Source organism: Odontesthes bonariensis, chromosome 16, assembly GCF_027942865.1.
Source record: "Odontesthes bonariensis isolate fOdoBon6 chromosome 16, fOdoBon6.hap1, whole genome shotgun sequence".
Lineage (NCBI taxonomy): Eukaryota > Metazoa > Chordata > Actinopteri > Atheriniformes > Atherinopsidae > Odontesthes > Odontesthes bonariensis.
The window spans coordinates 6,068,764-6,095,969 of record NC_134521.1 but is presented as its reverse complement, the minus strand read 5'-3'; the positions used below and the strand labels follow the sequence as shown (position 1 = coordinate 6,095,969).

The window sequence follows — 27,206 nt, the reverse complement described above, 5'->3', positions numbered from 1 at the left end:
AGGAGCCATATTCCCACATATGCTATAGCACTTAGTCCTTCATGTTTAAAGGTCAAAAAAGTAGTGAAGAAGACAGAAGAGGAGTGTCGGGAGAGGAAGGAAGGCAGGGAGGATGTTAAAGAGGAGTATGCCTGTCCTATCTCATGCAGTTCATCTGTGATGATGTCCTGCCCTCAGGAATGTACTGTAAAATAGAATCAATACTGACATGAAATTAGTTGAGGCACAGAGCCTCCTGTGTGTGGAGGGCTGCTGGGTTCAGACAGACCAAATAGATGTATAATATGAGAGAAAAGGAATGAAAGTTAGCAACTGGCTAAAATGACTGGCAACACTACAGCTATAGCAAGCGTCCCGAGCCTGGATTTGTATGAGAATAGGATGAGACAAGCAATCTGAAGGTCATCAAGTTGCCTTTTTGGTTATGCCACTTTTCTTCCAGCAGAGGGTGTTAAAAGAAAAGTGTTACAGCATTGCACTCAAATGAAATCAAATTATGGCGTGTCTTCAGGCTCAGGTTGCGTGAAAGGCTCTGCTGGTGTCTGTCCCAACTTATCCACCTACTGTTTACCGACAACATCCTCCCTAGAGCAAGTTGTCAGTTTTAACAGACAGATGTGCGATGGCAGAGTAACAGGAGTAGTGGCTAGTTTAACAGTGAGTAATAGTTGACGTTTACTGTGTCGGACACACTTAAAAAAGATTTCTGTAGAAAATGTACCAAAGACGACAACCCAAAGGATTGTCTGTTTAAATGAGTAAAGGCACATGACTTAATATTAGAGGAAATATTAGTGAGGAAGAAAAAAAAAAGACTTTTGTTCATACGTGATGTGCTACACCGTTTAAATGTTTCAAAATGAATCAGAATTATGTGAAAGAGTCATAGAGAAACGACTCAATGAACACAGTGAGCAGCATGCTCTGCAGGGCTGAGTGGAGCTACAGACTGCAGACTGCTAATTCACAACCATCTTTCAATTTCTGTCATATTATCCAAGCCCTGCAGGCCTCAGCCAGAGCAAAGGAGGCTCTGTGCCTAAACCTGTGCTGATTTCATGCCAATATTGACATCAAGTGGCAACTCCATGCCTTGGAAATGTAGTCACAAGCATTAAATGTTTCAACATTTCAGCATAAACTGTGAATAATATCATGGAAAGATTCAGAGAACAGAGTATACAGGTATTTGAGCCTCCATCCAGATGTTGGCTTTTGCAGGGAAGACCTTGCTTATTTCAGTAGGATAGTGTCAAACCACATTCTGCACATATAATTGCAACAACGCTCTATTGTTAAAGAGTACATGGGCTGCAGAGGCCAGCTTGCAGAACACGAGGGACATTTTGAAACGAAAATTACCCCAAATTTCTAAGCATACCAAGCAAATTCATCATTCCCAGTTAGTCCCCTCACCTCCCAAATGCTTACAGAGTGTTATTAAAAGGAGAGGGGATTCAACAAAGATGTAAAAGTGCCCCACAACATTAGTTAAATGCGTTGCTGGCATCAAATTAAACAAGAGCATATACTAAAGAAATACTTCTCAGTTTAAACATTTAATATGTTCTTTGTACTATTTTTTGTTGCTGTTGCTGTTAAATTTAGGGTTTAATTGATGTGCAAATCATTATATTACATTTTTTTTCAAAATATTATCCCAACCTTTTTGGAAAAGGGTTGCAAAAAAAAAACATGTAACTTAATAAATATAAATATATCTGGAGACATGACTCAAAACATTTCGCCTGTAATAAGTATCTTATTCAGGTATTTGTTTGGTTGGTCACTGAGCCCTTTTTTTTTTGTCTCAATCGACCAGCTTCCTACAAATAAAAGTGTCCATTTGGAGCTTGGTTTAATGATGATTAAAGGAGGAAAGGGTGTACAAGTGCAAGAATCAGGGAGTGGAAGTAAAATAAGACACATCATCACCCAGCACGGGCAGAAACATGCTTCCCGAGCTACATTCCTGTCATATCTCTGCTTGACACATTCACTATTTGCCTCTTGTAGAATCATTCATCATCAAGGGAGGATGGCACAGAAAGCTGATCTTGACACAATTCTATTCCTTCTTCAAATCAATCAGCTGATATTGAATCTTGGAACAGAAAATAACACAAAGTATCTGATGTGTTTACCCGCAAGGCCCCTGTAACAAATCTCAGAATACAACGAGGAGTAACTCGCCGTCTACGATAAACCACAGAGAGTACACAGCTGAAAACCTCTGCTGTGTCTGTGTTGTTCTGTCAGATATTCTGTTAAGTCTTTGAGAAACAAGAGTCATGTGACAGGAAGTTAAGGAAGTGACCAGTCGAGTAGGTGGAACACAGACAAAAACAAAAACACTTTAGCCCTCTAGGGTTTGTTATGACTTCCTTTCAGATTTATGAAAACCATCTTTGGTGTAAAAGTGGCTCCATATGTCCAATTTAATGAATCCAACAGTAGCATTCTGAGGGGTGTACACTATTGTCAATGAAAGATTTTCAAAAGTAAAGTTGAAAATCTCTGCATAATTACTATGGCGTAAACCATGGTGGAATAGATCAAATATTGAGATGAATCCTAAACAAGGGGAACAGGATCTCACATGAAGAGGCTCTTATCAGAAACTTCCTTTCCAAAATCTAAGATTACATCAAAGCTTACATTGTTTGAATCTGCAGTCAACACTCTGTTATCTGTCTGTGAATAGACAGAACAGATGAGGAGTCACTTGAGTTCAGACACAGGAGAAAAGAGAACTAAAACTTTAAAAAGAAAATTTCTCCCATTTACGGTTTTATCCGGTCAAATTCAAATCAGCCACGAAAGCAAATAAACACAGATTTCAGACAAAAACTCCGACAACTCATGGACTTATAAGAACTTTGCTACAACTCTCTCTTTCTCTACCTTGTGCCAGCCTTCTCAGCAGCTGCTGACGGGCAATGATGCGTGAGAGACGCAGGGCCGAGCGCCGCCGCGGCGTGTCTCCCAGCCTCAGGTAGTATTCCTGGCCATCAGTCGTCATGGCCTCCAGACACGTTCTCTCACTGGTGCAGTCACCATCGCTCTCACAGCTGTTGCTGTCCCCTTCAGCAGTTTGATCCACGCTACTGTCCATAACATTATCGATTTCCTCAGCTCCGTATGTAAGTTCGGCACAGTTCACGCTGCCCTCACTGCAGATGTCAGATGTTGTATTGTCCGCACTGTCAGCAGTGGTTAAACTTACTCGCTGTGTAAGTTGTCCAGTATTGGTAGTGTAGATAGCATCCTCCCCTTTGGCTGTTTCTGTTACAATAACGCTGTTCACAGGGTCTACATTGGTGTTTGGTGTCTCCTCATTCCCTGCAGATTTTGCCCCGTCTGCACCTTCACAGTGTGCTGAGGCAGCCACACTGCCCGTGTTCACTGCAGCACTCACGTCACCCATGGCGTAGTCTACGGCCTCCATGACATATAAGCCTCAGAAACCTCTAGGTCTTCCTCACTCTCGCTCTGTTGACTTGTTGTGCGAGCACTCCTCGTGAATTCCTGCCTCGAACATGCCCTCACTGGAAGCCGCCCACCTGCCTCCTCCTTCCAACTCTCAGCAGTCGAACAAACACACAAGCATCATCACACCACCGGACTCAGATGACAGTCCTTGTTCTCTCCACCCACACTCTGCTCACCAGAGATGGAAGGAAGATAAACTCGCCAACATTTGCTTCCACAAGGACTTTCCTTTGGTCATGTGAACAGCAGCCAATGACCCGAATGCTTGGGGGAACACTGCCCTGCTTCCTGAAGCTCTGCCAAAGAAACTACATGCCCCCGGCATATGTGGATATGAGTGACTGAGAAGGGGTATATCTGGGACAAGTGGGGATAGGCCTGGATTAAAACCATGGTCTCAAGAGCCACAGCCCAATGTGAAATAAGGAAGGAGCAGAACAATAGAGAGCATGTGGGCGTGTGATGTGGTGCTGAGGAATGTATGTAGGAGCAGAGCTGTTGTTTCTTCTGCTGAGTGGGACTGTAATGGCACGGAGAAATTAACTTTACATCTACATATAGGTCATTGTAGTTGTAAAATCTAAAATCTGATTAGATTTGATCACACTGCCCCCTTGAGGAAATCCAGGAGAACATTGTCACGACTGTTTCTCAAGGGAAAAGCTGGATTTTGTTTTGATTTGTTTTTATTGCTGTTCAAGCTTTCAAAGCTTTGAAAATAAACTAACGAGAGAAAACCAGGCAAAAACACTACACTGAACACCGAGTGAACTCTCCTGCTGATCCAGGGCACATCACACCGGCAAAGTAATGTAATATCGAGCCAAATAGATTTGTGTAACCGGAGGGGTGCAGGGCGTAGTAAGCTGCCAGTAATATAATATTCATCACTCGTGCAAAGTTAGAGCAGGCCAAGAGAGGACAGAGAACCGAACCAGACATAAAAATGATTGAAACTTTTCTTATGCTACAGAAAATATTGATGAAATATTTTCTTTCAAACATTCAAAAATGTAAAAAGAGGACAGTGACAATATTTTGGAAAGTGTAATAAACTTTTAAGACAAAGTTATAGGCATACTATCATTACCCAAAACTTGAACTAAAACTGTTGTTACTCCAAACTTTGCCTCTAGTTTCAATCACTTCATTTGTCGTTACGTAAGATTAGCTCTTTTTGCAAATCATGTGATGCGTTTGAATCCTGGTCAAAATGCATAACTCTGAGAGTGTGTTTGGGGCCTAACATAATGTATTTAACTGCCACATTTTTCAAAACTTTCATTCAACTTTCAGTGCATACTTGCTATGAATATCTGCAACCAATAAACTATAGTTCAATGATGCCATCACACTGATACAGAAGAGAAAAAGAGACTAAAGGAGTCATCATTAGGCAAGACTTCCAGGTCTTTCTCAAGCAGTGATCCAAAAGATGACACGAATGAAAAAGCTCAGAGCTTCAGAGTCAAGGCATTTCCAAACTTCCACTTGATGCTGGACTACAGCACCAGCATCTTGGATAAAAAAAAAAAAGTGCAACCAAAACCAAACTCTAGCTTAAAGCCCCTCAGTAACACAAAGGGTTCTCCATTGTTGACCATCATCCTGTAGACTTAAAGCTAGTGGCCACAAGGCTCCACATGACCTCAGAAAAGTTAAAAAATAATAATAAATAAATCACGCCCTGGACGCAGCTACGCAGTATATCCACTGATTTCCACACGCATCTAGGTGAGCATTTTTAAGTGCAGCAGTGAAAGACAGCTCCAAAAGAATAATACCCAGTTGGGAAGGGATTATTAAAGATAAAGCTCTTTGGGTAAATCACTTTATCTCTGTCTATGCTTTCTAACAAACTAACACATACGCATACACAAAAATAAATACTCACACCAGATGAACTAAAAGCCAGAAATCCCAAATGGAGATGAAGACCCCACCCCCCACCACTAATCCAAAAATCTGTAGAACTACAACTAAATCCGGGTCTTATTGTATACTCTCAGTTTTCACACACACACACACACACACACACACACACACACACACACACACTGACAAATGGAACCAAAATAAAATCAACTCATTTACTCAACAAAATGTGCGTTCGGACGGCCACGAATAAAGTAAGCAGCTTCAAACTGAAAACATTTGACTGAGCTGGATATTTCATTGCCCTGACTGATTCACAGTGTGGAAAATGCACTGCAGAATACCAGCATAACTGTAAGGCCAGATGTGCGCATTTTAAAGATTCCCCATCTCCAAATCTGATCCAAACAGATGTGAACTGTGTGCCTCTGAGCTGATGGGTTAAGCAGGGGATGAGGGAGGGGTGGTGGGTCTGAGGGGCCTTAGGGCTCTTGCTGGAGGACAGGATGGAGGGGTGAAAAATGAGGGAAAAGAGGATTATAGTGGCAGCAGGTGTCCTCTGTTGCTCCAACTGACTGATTTTAGCCTCCATTAATTGTAAATTACTAATTATCAACGAAACTATTATCCCTTAAATAACTATAATAATAATAGTATTAGAAATTATCCTTCAAGCAATGCTGAAAATGACTTTCAGCACAGCTTAAGAGTACTTTCGCCGGTCACGCATGTCACCTCTTTCTCTGGACTCTGACAGATGTCTGTGGTGCTTTGGTTGGTTGTGAATGTGGGAATGTTGGTCGTTTCATTTGTTTAAGTGGCGCACATCTCTGTAATCACATTAAACCGAGGAGACAGCTGCAGCTACCTCTCTCCTTCACTCTCCACTCGCCTTTTCTCACATTTCCTCCTCTTCCTCCCTCTCTGACGCACAGCTGAGCCAGAGTCTGCGCATCCAGTCCACTGTAAATACAGAGCAAACCGTCTGACCCTTCAAACTTGGTGCAATAGCGCGCGCACAAGAGTATCTGACCCCATGCAGATAGGCTATGAAATCCAAAATATTGATAGGGCCACCTCGCAGGAGTAATGATTAAAAAGTCAACCAGCCTCCGGAATCGGATTAGAACAACAAAACTTAATGCCTGGCATCTGAATGCCCCGCCGGACTGCTTTCCACACCACATGCCTGTGCTGTTTTGAGCACTAAATTTGACAATGACCTTCCCAAAATAAGCGGGGAGCGCGCAGCGCATGACGTTATAGGAGCACGACCCGTTCGCAGCAGCCCACACAGACAGGAGATAGCTTAAACTTTTGTCCTCCATATCCTCTTCATATTAAATGTCCAATGCATTGCGGAAGGTAAATATAAATACGGGGGGAACGATATCCAACTATAGATAGATAAACACATAAATGCTAGTGCGAAATCTATTTCAAAATAATAATAATAAAAAAAGGCTTGATATTTTATTTAAAAACACTAGAGAATGCTTGATGTGGCAGTTATACAGCGGCTGCTGCATATCATCCAACAATTTCATACATCTAGGCTATACGGATATGGTGCATTCCGTATATCAAACTAAGTCTCACTTCCATTTTTGGCTCTCTGACCTGCGAGTCGTCTCTCCCGGACATTTCTCCACAGCAGATCCCAAGCCTTGGACGTGGAATCCCGCAGCTGCTCACTGATCGACCGCCGCAGCTGAAGCTTATTGGCAGACTTTCGCTGGGTTGTCATTGCGGCGCTGCCGGACGCATATTCTCCGACTCAAATCAGCGCTCGGGCAGCCCAAGATTTATCTTCAGTCTCCTTAATTCCACAGTGAAACGCTCCGGCTGGGACAGCGCGCCTCGGCTGCTGCGTCTGGCTGCCGCAATAGTCGTCACCGCTTCACCTGGTATAGGCTACAGCTCCTCTCGCGCTGCGTCACTGTCCTGCACCAGCAAAGGCGGCGGATGAGGTCCTACTGGCAGGATTTGGACCGGCAAAATATACCCTGACTTAACTCATCGAGCATTTCTGTCCTTTCCCTACCCGACTCATCCACTGCCGTTTCTAGGGCGAGGGTGTAGTGTTCCAACACAACTTCTGCATGTGAGGACAGTGCCAGATGTGAGAGGCGGTTTCCCCCTCCCCAAGTGTAAGACTCTCTCTCATATACACACACTCACCAAACCTACATGTTCTCCACGGCGCAAACCCACCCACTCACCCAAACAAGGATCCCTTTCAATCCCCCTGATACGCAGCCTACTAATAACACTCAGTCATGACACACATGTGCGCACAACTCCCAACTGAGTTGTGTATCCAGAACAAGCTTTGCTTATGTCTCCTCATTCAGTCTCAAATCACACATGTTGGGCTTAATTAGACTTATTTAGTCTCAAAATAAAAGTTTGCTTTATGTGAAAAATGCAGACAAGTGATTTGCCAATCATTTGAACAAAATAACTGTCACAAATGTTGTGTTCTAAGATATATGCTCTTTGGAAAATGTTTTTTAAAGAGTTGGTGAAAGAGCAATGAAACCCTGGATAACTTGCGGGAAGGTTGGGTATAATAGGAGCATTCAGTGAGGCTGGGACCTGGAGAAAAATCGCAAGGTCTCCATCATCTAAGGCACATAATCAAAGATTCAACGAATCAGAAAAAAAATCTCTGTTAGCAAGACATAAAGCTGAAAACCAACAAATGATCGTGATCCTCTGACCCTGCCATGAAAACAGACATGGTTCTGTAGGAAATCTGTGCATGGGTTCAGGGAAACTGAAACTGAAAACCACTGTCAGTGAACACAGATTGCTCGTCTCTCCTGAGGACAGAGAGGTACCATCCTTCCTGTTATCAGTGCACAGTTCAAAGCCAACAACCGAGAAGGTGTTGGGGGTGCATTAGTGCACGTGTCAAGGGTAACCAGCTTGTCTGGGAATGCTGAATGATAGAGGTTTGGAGTTATTTAAACTGCTATCCAGACAGTCAGGATGTGTACATGCACACTTGAGTCGAGCTACAGTTAGAGCTTGACCCGACTATTTAGTTGGACAGCTGTCCTTCTCTCAGTACCCATGCATGTGGGAAAATAGAGCTATTGACATAAGTATGACAAATGTAAGATACTAGAGGGCCATATGTCCCCTCTCAGCTTTTCAGCATTAGGCTTCCTCTAGTTGACTCACTAGTTATGGACAAAAACAACTGATAAATAGTTTAGCTGGTGGAAAATTGATGCAACGGCGAGCAGCTGTGTGCGTTTCATAAGTGAATTAAAGATTTTGTAAGTACCGGTGTCTTCCGCTGTTTTTGGGTCAAATCAAGGAATGGGAACAGTGAAGCATGTGCAAGTGCACCTTAGCCAGTTTGAGTCTAGTTGAGTGTACAGATGCTGGCGTAGTTAAACCCCCAACCGTATTATCGGAGTTTGTTTGACCGGCTTTAAGATGTTTAATTTTTGTACAATTTCAATCGGACTGACATAAAAGTCTGTTTTCATGCTGATTGACATAATGTTTTGGTTACTCTACAGTCGTGTAAGAAAGCTGACTGTCTTTTTTAGGGAAGACATTGTTTCAGAAAGACCACATTTTGCAAGTGCCTGGGAAACAAGACTGGAGGACTTTTGAACTGGAAAATATTTTAATTTCCCAACAGAAGTTAATTCCCTCAGTTCTCTGATGCTATAGACATTTGCACCGCTCCAAAATTTGCTGCTGGCATCTAATTAAAAAATGAGAATGAATTTTTCCTGCAAAAAACAATCAATATAGAAATTATATTATATGTTAAATATGTTATGTTATTTATACTGAATTTTTTACAGTAAGCCAATTTTTAGTAGAAACTGATGGTGATTGTTTGCCATGCTTGCCTTACTTATGGTTTGAACATCAGCCTGTTTAAAATTCTATAGACATGTCAACTAGTAGAGGCATTTGACCTTAATTCAAGGTGGTGTGTTTTCAAGTTGATAATAAAGTCTTAATTGCAACAAACAGGAACAGCAGGGAGGAAGTTAGTCCAGTATATATCTGAAGTTTTACATTGTGTCGTAAGAAATCAATGTCTGTGATGTTCACACAAAAATTCCTTGCCATATTTTGCGAGTGCATTGGTGGGTTTTTTTTCGTTTCACTGCACAAATTGGTATCACAACAAGGGCACATGAAAAGGAGACTTTGACTCGGCAAACTGAGATACAGAGGAGTGCACTCAGCAGCTGACATGCTGCAGTCAGCCTGACAACCTAAAGTGAAAGTGCTCAAGCTGTCTCTCTTTGTGAGCCAGGTTCCCCCCTCTGACAGGTTAAGAGTTTTGGGAATTTCCTCCCGAGCAGTCAGTTATTCCCGTGTTATTCAGGAATGCCAGACAGAGTGATCACACCGCCCAAGACGCTCCTCAGCTGCCTGACACCGTCGGATGTCCTGTTTGAGGTGTTGTGTTGCAGGTCAGCATGGATCTGCGGGTAGAGACCTGATTCGGCAGTTCAACTTGTCGAAACACGCTCGACATCTTGGGCAGTCAGCAGAATCCAGAGGTCGTGTGGACACCAAACACCACTTTACCAATAGGGTTGACTTCCATAGATGGGGCTCTAAATCATCACTTGAGGAACTATTTTCACCCCAAATGTCCTCATAAAACACGAGGCACATGCTGATAGGAGGTGATATTATTATTGTAGTTCATGGTTCCACTGCTGTGCCCTGCTATGTCCTCGTGTGTGATGACAGTTAGGCTTAGGAGGGACTTGGTGATTCGTATTCCTGCGTTACACTGCTGAGGCCAGGGTTAGACACATGGCTGGCACAGGCACACAGCAGTGATGAGGAGAAAAGTGGTTTGAGAGGAAAGGAATGATGAAAACGACGAGCTGGAAGACTGAAAGAAAGAAAGAAAGAAAGAAAGAAAGAAAGAAAGAAAGAAAGGAACCACAGAGCTCAAGGGAGACAAAAAGCAAAGTCGACTGACAAGACCACCAACGTTCGGTACTTCCTCTGTGCGATAAGAGGAGGAAGAAAAGCCTCAAATCACACACACGAGAGGATGAAACAACTGATGAAAGTCCCCGTTTCTGTTCGGATTGTCTGACCAATACAGTGCAGTTGGATTCACAAATATTCTATTTGCAAATAAAGGGTGGAAGAAAATTTGCAAGGTTGATGTGCAGATGATATGTTTGGTGGATGAGATCTAAGCTTCCAAGAAACCACAACATGTACAGGTGCTGGTACTGGTTTGAAAGCAGTGAAACACGATTGGAGTAAAAAATGATGCGATGATGATGAGTATACACAGAAGCTTGTATGCTAGATGACTCATATATACATAAACACACATATGTATATATATATATATAAATGTCTTTAAAGTAGAGAAATTGCAACTTCAAATACATTAAACTGAGAAACAGGTTCAGAGGGAAGTCATTTCAAATAAATTTCAGTGACTTTAGACTGTGTGATGAAATCACCATCACCAAAATACTTTTAGTGGTGATACTTTTTGGAAAAACTAATCAGCGAGGGGCTTTGAGTAAAGTCACTGCTCCTCTGCATTAAAAGGAGTGAGTTGAGGCTGTGTGGGGTATCTGGTCAGGACGCCTTTTGGACATGTCCAGCAGGGAGGAGGCCTTGAGTAGACCAAGGGTTTGCTGGAGAGAAAAAATTCTTGGCTGGCTTTGGAATGTCTCAGTGTCCCTGCAGATAAGCCGGAGGAGGTGGCTGGCGAGAAAGAAGTCTGGGGATGTCTGCTTAGGCTGTTGCCCCCATGACTGGAGTCCCAGTCTAGCAGCAGAAGACGCATCAATGGAAGTTGTTTCTACAGGATACGATGATGTCTAATGTTTCACGATAAAAGCACAAAACCTTAGGATGCTACTATAATGGTCACCCTAACAAAATGACAGCAATATCTAAGTGAATGGTGCTTAAAAGGTAAAATGTCAGTTGACAATAAATAGCCGGGCACCTTTCCGTCTTACTCTCAACTCAGTTGCAGTAAATATCAAAACTTTACAGAAACCGTAGATAATCAACATTTTCATATTTCCATTTTATTTTTCCAATGTGCAAAAAGGGAAAGAATTATGAATAAGTAAATAGGAGGGGAATGACCACAGTTCAACTCACTGAATTTTCATCCAGGAGACCTGAATTTGATCAAGTGTGAGTCCCCGATGAGAATAATGTGTCACATGGACTGCGTGTACCTCGCCACTTGTGACAGCACTGTTTTTGTCATTTTACTTTCCATTCTATCCACTGTCACTGATGTCACCACATGGTTAGATTCACAACAGCTTTTTAACTCTGTTTGGCTCTTACAAAGAGTCGGTATGAGAATAGGTGCTCGAGGTATCGAGCTTTTCTGGCTGAGAGATGTTGAAATTAATTAGTCAGAAATATTAAGCAAAACATAAAACCTTCAAACTTATCAACAGCCACCGGCTTGCTTGGACTGTTCTATTATTTTGCTAGTGTTGCATTTGCGGCAACACCAATTTCTCACAGGAGTCATAGATTCTTGACAACTCCCCTATCTACATGGAGTTGTTGTTGTTCCTCATCGTTCCACTTCAGGCTGCTTCCCTACTTTACTATGGCCAGTGAGAACCAATGAGGCATGTGAGAGTGTGTTGTAAACACAAGAAACTTACTATAACTGAAGATATACAACAAAGACACAAGAGTCTAACAAGACACACCTGAGCTGAATAAGTGACGGACTTGGCGGGTAATTGAGAAGGTGAATGCATTTGCTCATGAGAGACTCATATTGCCGACAACTTTCAGGTAATATTTAGCTTACTGCCTCCTCTGAGGAGCAGCTATTACGCAGTGCAGAGAGATTTGTTTTTTCCCTTTTCCATTTCCTATGAATAGTGAGTGATAAAAGATGCTGAAGCATCACCTGGGAACAGTGTATTTCATTCACAAAACGGGTTCTGTACAACCAGCAAAACTTCAAAGCCTGCGCTCCTTTTCTTTGTTTGTCTTTTTTTTTCGTTTCCATTTCACAAGACGTCTGCCGATATTTTTTAAACGAACTTTTCCCGATAAATTTCAAGTCTCATTTTGAAGAATGCCAGTCAGTCTACATTTAAAACAGCTTCCTCAAATCTGACTGAACCGGTGGCCGGTAGTATTATCGGGTGGATCACTCGCAGAATCAACAGCAGCCTTTTACTCAACCATTGGCCACATTTTTACAAGGGAAAAGGGTCAGTCAGCTATTAAAAGCAAGGAAATTGCTTTACTACTGTTTCATTTGCCTTCAATGGGTTGAAACAGCAATTTCTCTTGGTATCAGTTGGTCCTTTTTGGGAAGATTCTACCGATAGAAAATTGGAAACACAGACAGAATTGATGGTAGAAAAAAATTCCCATCCGGTCAAAAGATCTTAATTCTTACCACCTGATGGCTTTAGAAGATTAAGTCACGCCTTGTGAGACAGTAGAAATCATTTATGGTCTTTAAAAAGACTACCTAAACTATACCGGCCACTACATTCAGTAAACAAAAAAAAAATGTAGAAAAAATGTTGTGGGTTGAGGGTGAGAAACATAATGGCTGTGACCGAAAGAGAAACTAAACACTTCTGTGGGAAAACTACTGAACTTCCACTGACAGAGTCAGTTTTGTGTTTCTCCCCTGTGATGTTTAAGATGTGGATAGTAAGCTGGTCCTTGAGGTCAACCTCCAGCCTGGGCAGAGAGATGGAGCACCACAGGAACATTGTCTCACAGCGGCGGCCAATCAAAACACCAAACATACACATTCCAGTGCTCAAACAGCCAATCAAAACAGCACAATGGACATGTTCTGGACAGACCCAGGATCCGACTTTCTGAACAAATAGACATCGGAGCATGGACGTCTCCACCGGGGGAGCAATCAGATCTTGCGGTGGTTACAGAAATGGACAGGGCTGGCTTGGAAAAGCAGAGGAGGAGGAGGAGGAGGAGAAGGTGGAGCAAGAGAAGGGGGTTGAATTTTTGCCCTGTCTTCCTGTCAGGTCATCTGAGGTTAGGCAGTTGTGTCAAAAAGGCAGCATGGTCAGCCAGTGTAAAAAAATACTGCACAAACTGCATGTTAAGGGTCACGGAGACGCTCTTTGATATTTTCATTAGCCTGTCTTAAGAGGTTAGAGGAAGTTTTGCAGATACTACCATCACATTGTCTTCTAGGGCTCAAACATTGCTATTACCTAGAATTTATTTCTAGATTGCATTTACAAATGAAGGAAAAATGCATTCATGTATTATTTCTAAAACATTTTTTGCTGAATTTGACTGTTCTAAACATTCTATGCCTAAAGAGAAAAAATAGCGGCTTTTCTGAGCTTTGTATTTCAAAGACTCCTACATTTTGCCAGAATGGCTGTGAGAAGGCAAATGCTGCATCTGCACAACGAGCCTGGGTTAGTGAGTTCAAGCTAATCAATGATTCAACAGATCACATGATCAAAAACCATGACAAAAGCATCCAGTCCATCCCTTTCCTTCACCGCGCATGCTTGAATTTGCATGTTTTCTCAGCTAGCATGTACCCTCTCTCCATTCCTCCTCCTCCAGCTCAATTTTTCTTCTCCATCCCTGCCTACTCTCTTTTTCTCTCATTTTCTATTTTCAGCAACACTCAGTCATTCAGGCCGAGCAGCTCAGCTCCACTCTACTCTGACTCCACTGTCGCCTCAACAACCGCCTGCTGAAAATCTTTAGGTTCACTGAAATTCAAGGTGCACAAATAATGAATGATCTTTCTCATCTTCCAACAAAGCAATCATTGCGACACATTTTTCTGCCTGTAAAATGAATCAGTAGAATGTCACCTGCTGTGGACACAACCAGTACGCTTAGAGTGGAAAACCTCCAGATTAGATGAAAGCAATGGACAGATGGCAATGTGTGACACTGACCTAAATTCCTTCCTCATACTATGTGTTTTAGTTATCCACGACCACTCTCATTCATTCATGCATACACACACACACACACACACACACACACACACACACGCATGCAGACAGCCATCAAATCATCTTACTTTCAATCACCGGATTCAGATCACAATTTCTGCTTATGAGTTCAATCGTGGCCATGTTTTGTTTTTTTTAATCTTTAGCTGCCGAACATTCGCTGTAAACTGCACACCGCACTGCACAAACGAGTCCACAAAAAACAACAGTGCATAAATGATTGCCGTTGACTTTTCCAGTGGGGTAAATGAAAGCTTGAATATATGAAGGCAGTGAAAAAGCCTTCAACTGTTTTAAATGCAAAGAAAGATATGTCCCGTCTCGTGAATCCAGACTGGAAATTAAAATAGGACATGACCTGTTTGTGTGTGTTTTCTCTTTTATTTTCTTTGTCCACGTAAAAGGTCATGACATCACCATGAAAATATTTGTTGTGGTGAGTTTGGCAAACCTCAACCTCAGACTACATGATTTTTCTGTTTTTGTTTTAGGAGAGAGGGTTTAAAGAGACAGAAACTAAAACGGACAGAAGATTTGAGAAAAAGGCGTTGCAGTAGTATTCATGGAATTGGATTTTTTTTCTTCGAACTTTCAAGATTGTACTCCTTACCAGCAACCCCCCCCCCCCCAATAATGCTATATATAACGCCTATTGTCGCATATATGCTACAAACCGTTTGACTCAATCAATCAGCTGAGATAGCATCTTTATTCCCCCAATGCCGGTTAGTCCATATTCACTACGGACCTAGGAACCTTTATATAAATAAATATGTAAAAAAAAAAAACGGGTGAATAAAAAAAACATTGTTTTTTCACTGTTATATTACTGTGTTGTTGTTATCTTATTATTGACCATTATGCCTGGTGTTGCAAATAAGCAACATACCAAAATTTCTATTTATTTTTTGTGCAAAAGTGAAATTAATTATCTCAGCATTATTTACCATCTACTTAAAGGCTTAAACACACACAAGTCATTTTTTTATATACAGCTATATAAATTCAGGCGTTAAGGGGTTGAAAAATTGCTTTTATGTTTAGTTTTCAGAGCACTACACCAGAAAGACATTGTGATTGGCAGTTGATCCGAACAAAGAGCTTCATTTAAAAAATAGTAGTGTGAGATGAGGAAATATGCTTTATTATTCCTTTTATTTTAGGATGAGTATGCCAATTAGGTGTCACTACAAAAGTATCTAAACGTAAGCAAACTCCAGTGAGTCAACATTGTACACCCGTGTGTTCATGTTGGCTTGAATCAACAGTATCAACGTTTCTCTGTCAATATTTCTGCACCAGCCATTGAGGAATGTTGCTCTGGTCAGTTCCTTGAGAAAAAAAAACAAAAAAAAACAAGGGGGCCAGGGTGAAAGTGGGCCAGGAGCTAATTTAGAATGTCTATCCACACACTCCCCGGTAATAACAACAAAAACTTCCTTTGTCCAGCTAACGAAGATACCATTAGTATGTTCATATTGTCCGTCTCACGTTCTGGATCATCTACATCAGGAGATGGTTATCACATAGGTCTCTTCCTCTAGACCAAAATAAATGATGATGCATAGGAAATGAGGGAAACTAGGGCTGAGATATAGCAATCAGACTCAGCTTGAAGTATATGGTATGGAGCTAAATGGGAAGGGGGTAGACCCTGCATTTGGAGACAGACGAGGGAATTTGAAAACTGAGTGCAGAGCACTGCAGGGTGCAGACTGTGGTATGAAAGAAGCAGGACCTGAGGCAGCACCGGGAGGGGAAACAATAGCTAATGGACATGGAGGAAACTCAACAGGTCATGGGAGTGCAGGTCACATGCCAACAAGATTGCTTTGTTGCAGTGCGTCTCATTTTAAAGGCACTTATTAGCTGCATACATGTAGTGAGGTTGTTTTTTTTTTTTGCTATTTTAATAAGCATTTCACGCAGAAAATCCATAAGGACTAACTTCCTTCCTGAAGCCTTTTTGCTGTGTTGGTACAGGGTTGCAGGACCACACACAAATACACGGTGTGTACTGGCACTATACAAATGTGCATACGGGTGCTGCCAAACTTTAACGTACATCCCAAAAACAAACACAAGTAGAAGAGTCAAATGTTTATAATGGGACAGCTTAAAAGCTTCCAAGCGAATTAGGATTATTTTTTCCAGCAATCATCAAATTATCTATAATAATGCTCTCATACACTGACAAGCTAAACACAGGATACCATAAGGATATGATATCATAAATACCCTTAAGCATTAAAACAACAAAGTAATTAGAGCGAAATGTAACTCCGCTCATTGTAATGTCTGACTTTGCTCGGCTCCATTTGCTAATATTTGCAAAATGCAACTCTAACCTTTTGATACAGTCTCACAGCTCTCATGAGCATTAGTCAGAGAAACAACTCAGATGTTTCCTTTGCACTCTCTGAGCTCTGCAGTATAGAGCTGTTTGCAAATAGCTGGTAGCACGTCATTTTAGACAGATATAACGCCATGAGAGTTAGACAATATACCAAGCTAAGAGAAAAGTAAAATACTGGACATAAATTGTAAATTAGTGCTGATGTAACCTGGTGTGTATGATGTAAAAATGTACAAATTGGCATCCCTTTTAGTCAAAGAGAAAAATGACTAATGACCTTCAGAGAGTGCATCCCCTACCATTGAGGCTCTGTCACAATTTAGATAATGGATTTATGATGGTATACTGTGATGGTGCGCACAGAAAACATGTGACTTTGCTTTCGTGTCAGCATAAATCAATACAGTCAAAGATTACTTTTACAAATTAGCAAAAAGCACTAGAAACGATAGAGGATTTACGAAGAAATTTAGATTGATAGATATTGTATCATGCCAGTGTGGTCACAATAAAATCAGTCTGGCCCTCAGAAGAGACAGCAGAGGGCAGAAAGACAGAGGCGAAATGAGAAGTGAGAGATGAAGGAAGAAACAGGAGGACAGACTGGGACAACTGCCAGATCCACTTTGAGACTTGTTAAAGCGCTCCTGCACACTGCTGCAGTATTTACCACACGCACAAACCCTTACTAAGCACTGAATTTATAAGGGACCTCCTAGCAACACAGACATTTAATGGGGAGGGGTGCAGATCACAATTCCAAACACACACACACACACACATGTACACATTTCAACACCACCAACAAGCAACTGTTATCAAGTTATAAATGTTTATCGCAGAGCAGCTGAATCCATCCAGTGAGACATATTAAAAACATGCTACAAACATGCAAGAAGCACAGTCAGAACTGACAGACCTCTGAACACGCTCCAATAAAGTGAAAGGTCTGATGGATTATTCCATATGTTTGGTCTCTTTTGAAATGTATTTACCAAAGAAGTAGGGGCCGGCTTATCCAGAATGTCTGTAAATCCGCACAGCTGGGATAAAACTTTATGCACATGCTGCACTTAAACTCCAAAACATTAGATCGATGTAGATCCTGGAACAGAAGTTTAAGACACACTTGCAAAAACGCAGATTTTCTGTGCTTAAATTATTCATTTAGAGCATCGTAATACACAGGAGTGCACTTTTGATCAAAAGTGGGACAAAGTCATTGTTTTAAAGCTATTACATAATCTTGAGTCCTAGCTGTGGCGTAAAAAAAAAAAAAAAATCAAATATTAACTCAGTGCCAACCTGGTAAAGTAATTATTTGTTTCTGTGACAGTCCGCATTGCCAGACACACCATAGCCTCTTCCTTTGCAAATTGGCTGCTCTAAGATCCATTTGTATAGCACTGAGGTGAAGGGAATTGATGCACAACTTTTCTCTGCTCCCCTTGGCAGTGCTCACAGAAACATGTAAAACTAAGAATGACTTCAGGACACCAGCTCATATGATGAAGAGTAGCACCATGAAGAATTATATTGCGGAGCCACAGAAAACAACTTGTAAAAAATGAAAAATAGTGCCCCTCAAATCAATAAACGTATTTAGCGATGCATAATTTTGATGTGGACATGTGCTTGGCTGATGTTTTTTTCTTTATGTTGTGAACAATATTAAATAATGTTATTCATCTTTATATCACTTTTTTATGTTTTTTTAAGAGTGCAAGATGTAGGAATTGGTGACATCTAGTGGGGAAATTGCGGACTGCAACCAAATAAACGTCATTGACCTCACTAACTCCTTCCAAGAAGGTGAGGAAAACTATAGTGGTCATACAAAAAATGAACAGACAGGTTTTTGTTTGTCCTACCTGGGCTAATGGAGCAACGCGATAGTTCTGGCAGACCACGTAGTCAACGCGCCCTTTGCCTATTGGCTGACGCCGACCCAACCCTTATGGCTGTCCACGAACCAACTGCGCTTATGGGTAATCAGCTGCTGGGTAATTGGATGCTGGCATTTGGGGCGCTTCATTTAAACTTGGTTGCTGTCATTGCTCTTTTTGCTTTCTGCTTGCACCCACCACCTCCCCTGCTCCACCGACTTTTCATTGCCAAACAATGTCATACTGTTGTTCATTGTTGCTTGCTCTGTTCTAGGGGGTTTGTTGCCTTTACAGCAAATGGAAGGCACTCCACCTGAGGATGCTGCTGTTCCCTGTCTTGGCTTCCATGGAGCTCATGGAAAAGTCGGGAACTTCCTCCGAACAGAGCCATACCGCCAAACACAATTGTATGCATTCAGAATAAGCTTCTGAAATTCATCTCTGTTTCTCGTCTCGTTTTGACGAGAGTGGATCTGACAGAACTGTAGTAATATGGCAAAGCACAAGGAGGAGAACTTATATCATCTGCAAATAGAAAATACTTATTCTCACATAATGAGAGCATATTCATTATTAGGATATCCTAAACAAGAAAACCTATATCTGAATATTGTATATGTGAAAATGTGTGAGGTTGTGAGTGGCTACAGTGAGAGAAATATTCATTTTAAAGCCATATTTTGAACAGTATTTTTTTTTAATCTATCTTCAGTTTGAAGAAAGACTAATGATGATGATTTTTAATTTTTCTAAATGTTTTTCATGCCAGCTGTTCTCCTTACATTGATCAGTAAAAACATCAAAACCACTTAAATTTTATTTGTTTTAGGTCCCCTTCATATAACAAAATAGATGTGACTTGTTCTGCATCCATGAACAATGGGAAAACTTGGGGTGAACTGTGGTGTCTGGCACCAGATAAGGTCAAAAGTTATAGTCCTGCAGGTTACAGGATGGAGTCACTGAATCAGACTTGCTCCTGTTTATCCAGCAGATGCTTAACCATATCAGAAACCTGTGTTGAAGATGGGTTAAATTCTGGAGCTCTGCTGCTTTCCTCTGGCCATTTCTGATCAGGTTTTGGGGTCTTCCAGGGCTCAACAACCTGCTGGGAGGGGCCATTCCCACCGGTGTGTGCGTTTCCATGGAGGGGTGTGCTTCTTCTGCAGCTATGTCAAGGTGGATGGAACATGCTAAATTAATATCCACATGAGTTCTCTGACCCATCAGATCACTGGATTGTAAGAAAGTGCTCAGTGTTACTCACTTTACCTGTCAGTGGTTTCATTGTTATGGCTGATGGGCATGAAGTATGGAAACTGTCATGGGACTATGTTTTAAGATCATGTTTGGGTTTTAGATGATGTTTTAGTTTAGTTCTTAGTTAGATCATGTTTTAGGTTCAGGTCTTGTTTAGTTTTCATGTCATGCCACCCTCTCCAGCCTCACGTCCCCGTCACCATCCACGCCACGCCACGCCACAGTTAAGTCTTTTTGCCATGTTATGCCAAGCGTTTTGTTTTGTTAAATACTTTTTCCACAGTTCAGGTTTTTGCATCCGGCTCAGCCGCGCCTTTTGTTTGTTACTTTGTTTTGTATAATAAATCTAGTTTGCTTTTTTCAATATCCGCATCCGTGTCCTTTTCAACCAACCCCTCACTGACAGAAACATATTATATAATAAACCTTTATTCACAATGCTCAATGCTCAATGCCCAAGGCAACACAGGTAACTAATGTTCCATTATATAACAAAAGATATAGCAGCTTTAGTCACCATGAGCACATCTGCCTTGCATGAGTAAAGCTTGGCTTTTTTTTTTATCTACTGTAGATGACTGATATAGAAAACCATTTTACTTAATCACTGCTGATCTAAAATGATTTGCAGCTGAAATGAGTCCTGAATATACACTTACCTGATAACTTTCTGTTGAGATCTCACAGATTAGGGGATAATTCAAGCACTTACACTCTGAGTTTCCATTGAATTGAAAAAACACATCTTTGCAGGGATTAAAAAAAAATGTCCTCAATAGCTCGAGGGAAGATTTGATTTGAAACGCATATCGTCACACCACAAATGCCCCTTCAGACGTGGACACTAATATTCAATAAAACTGTCACAGTAAATAAACATCTCAAAGATGCGTGCTGGGAGTAATTACAATAATCCGCTGTCAGATAAAGAGACACCCACTGAGAGCACAAAATGAGCACCAATAGTTCACCAAAACTCCTGAGAGGAATTCCCTGTTTATCTGACAGAGAGCCAAGTGAATGTCAGCTATGCGAGTTGAGATATGACCATATCATATCCTGCCGCTTAGCAGCAAAGACCCGGACCACACAGGCCGACAAACACTGATTTATTAGAAGGGTCTTTTTGTCAAAGACCGAAAGTGTTTCCCGATATCAGAAGAGAAAATAAACGCTCGAGTGAGAAAACAAACCCGAAGCATGAAATCCCAAACAGCGAATCTAATCTGCACTCCTCCTTCAGCGCTGCTGTGTTTGTATAAAATGTTTCCAACTCTAACAAATACACAAACATGCACACCATCTCCCTCGCTACATGCCACATACAGCACCCCCTTTGACCTCCCTGAAACCTCTGGGGCCTCGTTACCCAGTATGCACCACTCCTTTGTGGACTATCACTGACAGTAATGCGACCCTAACTGGTGGTAGTGCCACATCTGAGACCCCCCCCCCCAACACACAAGTGTGCACACCTACAGACAGAACACACAAAAGTAAACAAACCTGCAGCGCAGCGAATGTGACCCTGTCGCCAGGACATCTCCCTGGGTTGCACTTAATTACAGTCGCCATGACGCCTGTGCGTGTCAATCAAAAAAGACACGCTCTGAAGATAAGAGATATGAACGAGGTCAGAGTTGGGCTCATTAATCATCTCTGTGGACTCTTGTATCTCAATTTCAGGGGGACTTAGACCCAAGAAGGAAAGAGAAAAAGAGGCAACCTTTTTTCTTTAAATTGCAAAACTTGGTTTTTGTTCTGGTGAAGGAGAAGCCTCTGTGCGGGATCAGATGACAAGCCCCACCAAAGCACAACTTCAAAGCAGAGGTGGGTTGTATTCGTGTGTATGTACACAGCCAAGAGCATGTGTTCTTGGTGGTTTAAATTTAAAATGCTGGGTAGTGATCCACTGAGAGACATTCCAAAAAGAAAATCCATTTTTTTTTCCAAAGTGGAAATGTAAAGAATCCAGTACAAATACACGCACTGAAAAGCACACACACACACACACACACTCTCACTTTGAAAGTCATCATACCTGCCGATCCACTGGTCATCTTTGCAGCGGCCTAACATGACAAAGGAGAAAAGAAAAAAAAATGCAAGATCAGTACCAAAACAGAAGCGGTAGATGATGCAAACACTTAGTGGATTCACTCAAGCACTGGAGAATGTAAACACAGCATCGGCCAAAGACGGTAACTCCTTTCTTTTGCTCTCCTTCTCTTGCAACTATTTTTAAGGAAGAGCCAATATTGAAGTCCACCATTAAATCAGTGTGACTATGAGATGAAGATTACACACATTCACACGAGCCCCGCCATCCACTGGGAATGACTCATCTAAAAACCATGAGCCGGACTGATTTTCTCATCAGCATGTGAAAAACAGTCCGAACATATTATATCACAGATGCAGCCATTGTGACAGGGGAAACCCCACATTCATACGGAAAAGCTGGGATTCACCTTTTTATGCACCTGCAGCTTTGAAACCTCACAGGAGATCCTGTTTGTGACCTCTGCCAGTTCCACTTTTCTTTCATTTTTAACTGAGAGTTGATCATTTGAATGGATTGGTTTATATTTATTTCCAACAGCTTCTCCTAAAAAAGGTTGTCTAACATGTTTATTTTGGTTTTCACAGATTTGTACACAGAACACAGTCCTAGTTTCCTCCTACACACACAGTGTCATCCCAAGCCACTAAAAGCCTGACGCTGATCAAAAACAGCAGATTGTGGTTTAATATTTCCCGCTGGATGCTTTTCACAGAAGTATCATATCCTTCTAATCACCAATCGAAGTCTCCAAACGAGTCTTGTCGCTTGCTGTAGCTGTTTTTAGAAAATGGCAGATGAAACCTGAACAGCAAAAGGGTCATTTGCTCATCCGCCCATCTTCTCACATGTCCTTGTGTTCTCAAAGAATAAAGAGAATGATGACAAGCAGGCCAAAATAAATTCTTTCTGAAAATAGATTGGATGTAAAAATGCACTTTGTGTTAGTTTTCTACATTTCTGTACGAACAGAACGTAAACATATTTTTGCGCGTCATAAAAGACGGTGAGTAGAATCCAATCAGTTAATAAACGGTCAAAATTTAATGTTGAAGTCTAATTTTAGATAGCTTTGAGTGGCAAAAGTATGTGAGCCTTTTTTGCGCGTCTAATGTCAGCTGAACTATTGGTCAGTTGGTACATCCGCTCCCAGGAATTTCAGGTTCTCGCTCTGCACAGAACGGCTTCAGCTCTAGGATCTTGGTGCATTTCCGCATAAACTGTTAATCTCAGGTCCTTTCACAACAGTTCCATTGAAACACAGTCAGGACTTTGACTTGGTCACTCCAAAACAGGATCTTTATTAATCTTGAGACATTCTTTGGTAGATCCACTTGTGTACTTTGGGGTTTTTGCCAAGCTGACAGACGTTCTTTCTGTTGATGTTCAGTTCACACTCAGAGGTCCTTACATTTTGCATTAATAATCAAGAGGTAAAGTTCAGAAATCACTGTCCGTCAATGATTACCTAAACAACAGTCGTATGACCATTATATTTCCCGTATAAAGGCTGTCCATTGGTTTTGTCACATGTTACAGCCCGATGAGCATCATCGACTCAGGTTTGTCAGAAATCTTTGTTTGTCCCGTGGTACACTTCAATAAGCTTCTTATTTTCTTTTTTTTAGAAAACAGAGGTCTCACACAGGCCTGCTTTTCATCCCTCTGATTAAACCCAAATTATGTGCTAATCACACACTTTTGCAACGTGCAAATTTGGTAATATTGGAGGATTTTCCTGCATAAATGATCAACCAAGCATACTTAGCCTTATAGTGATACAAACGCTTAACTGTGTTCTCTCTCAAGTTTTAGTGCTTCTTAAATCTAATGATCTCATAGCTCCTATTTGCAGTATGTAGAAATATACAAAATTCTACGGTTTTCAAAAGATTTGTGAGCGTGTGTTTGTGTGTGCGATAGAGAAGGAGAGACGGTGGGTTTGGACAGCTGTACTTTATCAGTCACGGTTAGAAAAAAGCTCACTCCTTGGCAGTAGCTTGATCCCACGGATCTGTGGCTCCTTCTATCTGCCTACGCACTCAGACACAGCTAATAATTCTGACCAAGGGTGTTTTCCAATGTATTCCACTCCTACATTATACAATTATCTATGTCTTTACCTTTCCCCAAGTGTATGTATCTCCTCTGGAGATATGGGACACCACTGGATAAAGGTAACTACTCAGTACAAGTATGATTTATTGTGCAGTTTCCCTCTCATTGTGATCAAACCAGCAGAATGCCTTAAAACACGACAAGACTATAATTTGTCATCTGTGAATTTAAAAAAAAAAAAAAAAAAGCTTTTGACCAGTAACAGGGTGACGAGGGGGTTGGACAAAGAAAAAACATTTTGGGAAAATTGGTATAATTTGCCACTCGAAACTATGATAATCTCAGCATCACAGATGTCATCATCATGGATTATTATGCAAGATTAAGAAAGAACTCACTTAAAGCACTTCAGCGGATAAATGTCATAAATCTTTGCAAATGTCAAGCACCTGCCTGCAAGTTTTGAGGAGGGATTTTTCCGTCACACTACTATTTTCATTCTGATGAGTGCACTTTCCCGCTTTACAGCTACATTGCTCCAGATTATGAAACCTTTTCCTTTAAAAAACATCTGTCTTTAAGTCTGTGCAGCTGTGGCACAGGAGATAGCGGTCATTCTTGAATTGGAAGGTTGCTGGTTCAATCCCCGACTTTCCCAGTCTACTTGATGATTGGGTAAATTACTGAACCAAAAAAATCCCCCTCCCCCCACCGTCACCCACTTTTATTCAAAGTAACTTTGGATGAAAGAGTTAATGAATGTAATGTGAATACATTACAAAACAAGTGAACTTAAGGGCACTGATTTATTTCTGATTTATTTGCGCCTTACCTCCCTTCATCTGTCTGTACCACTGGTATGTATATATATATTTATATATATATATATATATATATATATATATATATATATATATATATTTTTTTTTTTTTTTTTTTTGCTTAGTACTATTGCAACAGTGCTGACAGAGCAAGAGGTGACCTTGTAAATTCTGCTGGACAAAGCAGAGCTGTCTTGTGCTTTTATTCGCCCGTATTTACACAACAGCAGGGGACACGCAGTCTGGACAGAAGCCCAGACAGAAGGAGGAGTATGACAGAAGAAAGGGAGGGAGTAAATCATGACGAGCAAAGAAACAGTCAAAACATGACATGAGAAAAACCCGATTTTTTTTTTTAATAAAGACTTTGGATGGAAATTCCCTATGTAAGATGTAAAAATCTAACTAGGCGGTTCAGTCTGGCTGGAAAAGCGGATGAGGAGTCTGTGTGTTCAGAAACAGAGAAGCTATGACAGCATGTTTTTATGCACAACGTTTCAGCCCACTCTTTGAGGTAAAAAGACACGGGTACAAGGTTTCATTTAAATCAGATTTGGACATCAGAACATTTCCTCCGATGGGTTACTGATGAGTTTAAATGAATCAGTCAGATTTTTTAAGCTGCCGTCTGTGAGGTCAGCTTCAAAGTATTTAATGTTGTCCTGAGACTGAGCGTAATCCGATCAAGCTGAGAGAAATCACAGACCTCATATCGGCCAGTGAGGTGATCTGGTGTCAGCAAAACAGGGCTCAGTGGTGTTCTGATTGGAGATGCTGCAGTAGACCGCAGCAGCTGCATGTATGACTCAAAGAAATCAGGACAGTTTTGCCTAAAAAAAATGATTGCAGCTTTGTGAGAAGGGTCTTCTCAGCTTTCTATCATCTTGATGATTGAAAGGTAAGGTTAGCAGGGTGTAAAACTCACAACCCGAATACAGCGGGTTTATTTTGACTGAAGAATTTACCACCAACAAGTCAAATCATACAGTTAGTATGCCGTGGCACATACAGCAGCTTGCTGCCCCATGTTTTGTAGGCGAAGCTGTCACACAGTCCCATCTAACAGGCGCACAGAGAGGCATAATGTGGCTCACCCGGGCTCGCCGAGCTTGGAGATGGGACGAGGACGAGAGGGACGAGCGAGTCAGCGGTCTGCTGCGGGTCAAAGGCCGCGAGCGGCGCCTGGTCAGCGGTTCAGGTTTTTCTGGAAATCTGCAGGCTCCCTGATCGTGACTTACTCGGCTTGCCATCCTGCCCATCGTTGGAGCACCCTAGGAGGATGGAGAAGAAGAGAAAAGCTCAGAAAATTCACTTTTGATCCTGGACACAATTCAATTAGATCCCAATACAAGGCCCCCCCACCAAATAACTTTTAAACTACTCGGTATGTATTTGCACAACAGCTGGCACCCTCAGTCATCACTAATTCGTTCAACTTTAGTTTGAATTAAGAGTACACTGAAGATCAGAGGCCTCATTTACAACAGCGCAGAGTGTGTAGGAGAACATGAAAGAAACTTGGATAAGAATGAGAACATTTAAAAAATAGATAATAAATAAAAAAAGACAATCAATGAAATGATTGAAGAATGACAATAAAGTATGCAACTAAAATTCAACTCTACTTAGGAACATCAGAAGTCGCTAAGAAGACTTTTTGTGAGGCTGTTTGTCATCAATAGATGAGGCCTCTCTTTTATACATCTTTTACACTGCATATAACTCATTATATGTTCTTTATTTGGGCTGTTTATCACAGAAGTAAACTCTCTAAAGTATTGGAATCTTTCCCATTTTGTTTCAATCAATTGAATTGCATCTTATCTCAAAGTAAATGCTTTATAAGCTACAAAATGCTTTTTTTCAAGCTACAACTCGCAGCACAATGACGCTTTCCATCTGCATAGCTGCGTCTCCTTCAGCCTCTTACCCCAGTCCTTGTCTTCATGTCACCTCTCTCTTCAGCAGCTCTCTGGTTTCTGTCCCGTTTTTACTTGAGCTTGTGATGATGGGGACTAAGTCAAGATAAAAGGCCCTGCTGATGATGTATCTGCCCTTTTCCAGATTCTGTAAAATCCCAAACTTCTGCAGCCAATGCCCTTCCACCTCTGTGTCTCCGCTCACTGACAGCACTGGAAAGTCCACCCCAGCTTGACCCCATGACTCAACTACTGTAACCTCTTCAGTGGGAAGGCCCGCTGTTGTGCTTCCCGCTCTCCCCTCTTGTCTGACACTGAGCCGATAACACGGATGTGTGTGTGGCAATTGTAAGTGTGTGTAACTGAAAGTGAAGGAGGAATGGCATTCACTTCTGTAAAAGACCAGGCTTTTACTACCAGGAATCCAGTCCACAAACGCACGCACAGAGAAATGTATTTTCTCCTCATCACAACAAACAATGCTTGTCTG

General features: G+C 41.4%; 1 protein-coding gene across 3 annotated transcripts in view; it reads right to left on the bottom strand.

The window, feature by feature from the left end:
- stard13a (StAR related lipid transfer domain containing 13a) overlaps positions 1–26,953 on the bottom strand; it is a 43,320-nt gene extending 16,367 nt beyond the window's left edge. Inside the window, exons 1-3 of one of the 3 annotated variants that reach the window (XM_075487519.1) lie at positions 26,728–26,953; positions 25,892–26,068; positions 21,898–21,928 (exon numbers count right to left, since the gene is read on the bottom strand). In XM_075487519.1, the coding sequence (XP_075343634.1) occupies positions 21,898–21,928; positions 25,892–26,068; positions 26,728–26,745 (226 nt within the window). In that variant the 5' untranslated portion in view covers positions 26,746–26,953. Of the gene's footprint in view, positions 1–2,904; positions 3,606–6,987; positions 7,509–21,897; positions 21,929–25,891; positions 26,069–26,727 lie in introns of those variants that run through there. The other 2 variants (XM_075487520.1, XM_075487518.1) reach the window with 2 other exon arrangements.
- Positions 26,954–27,206: the final 253 nt, after the last annotated feature.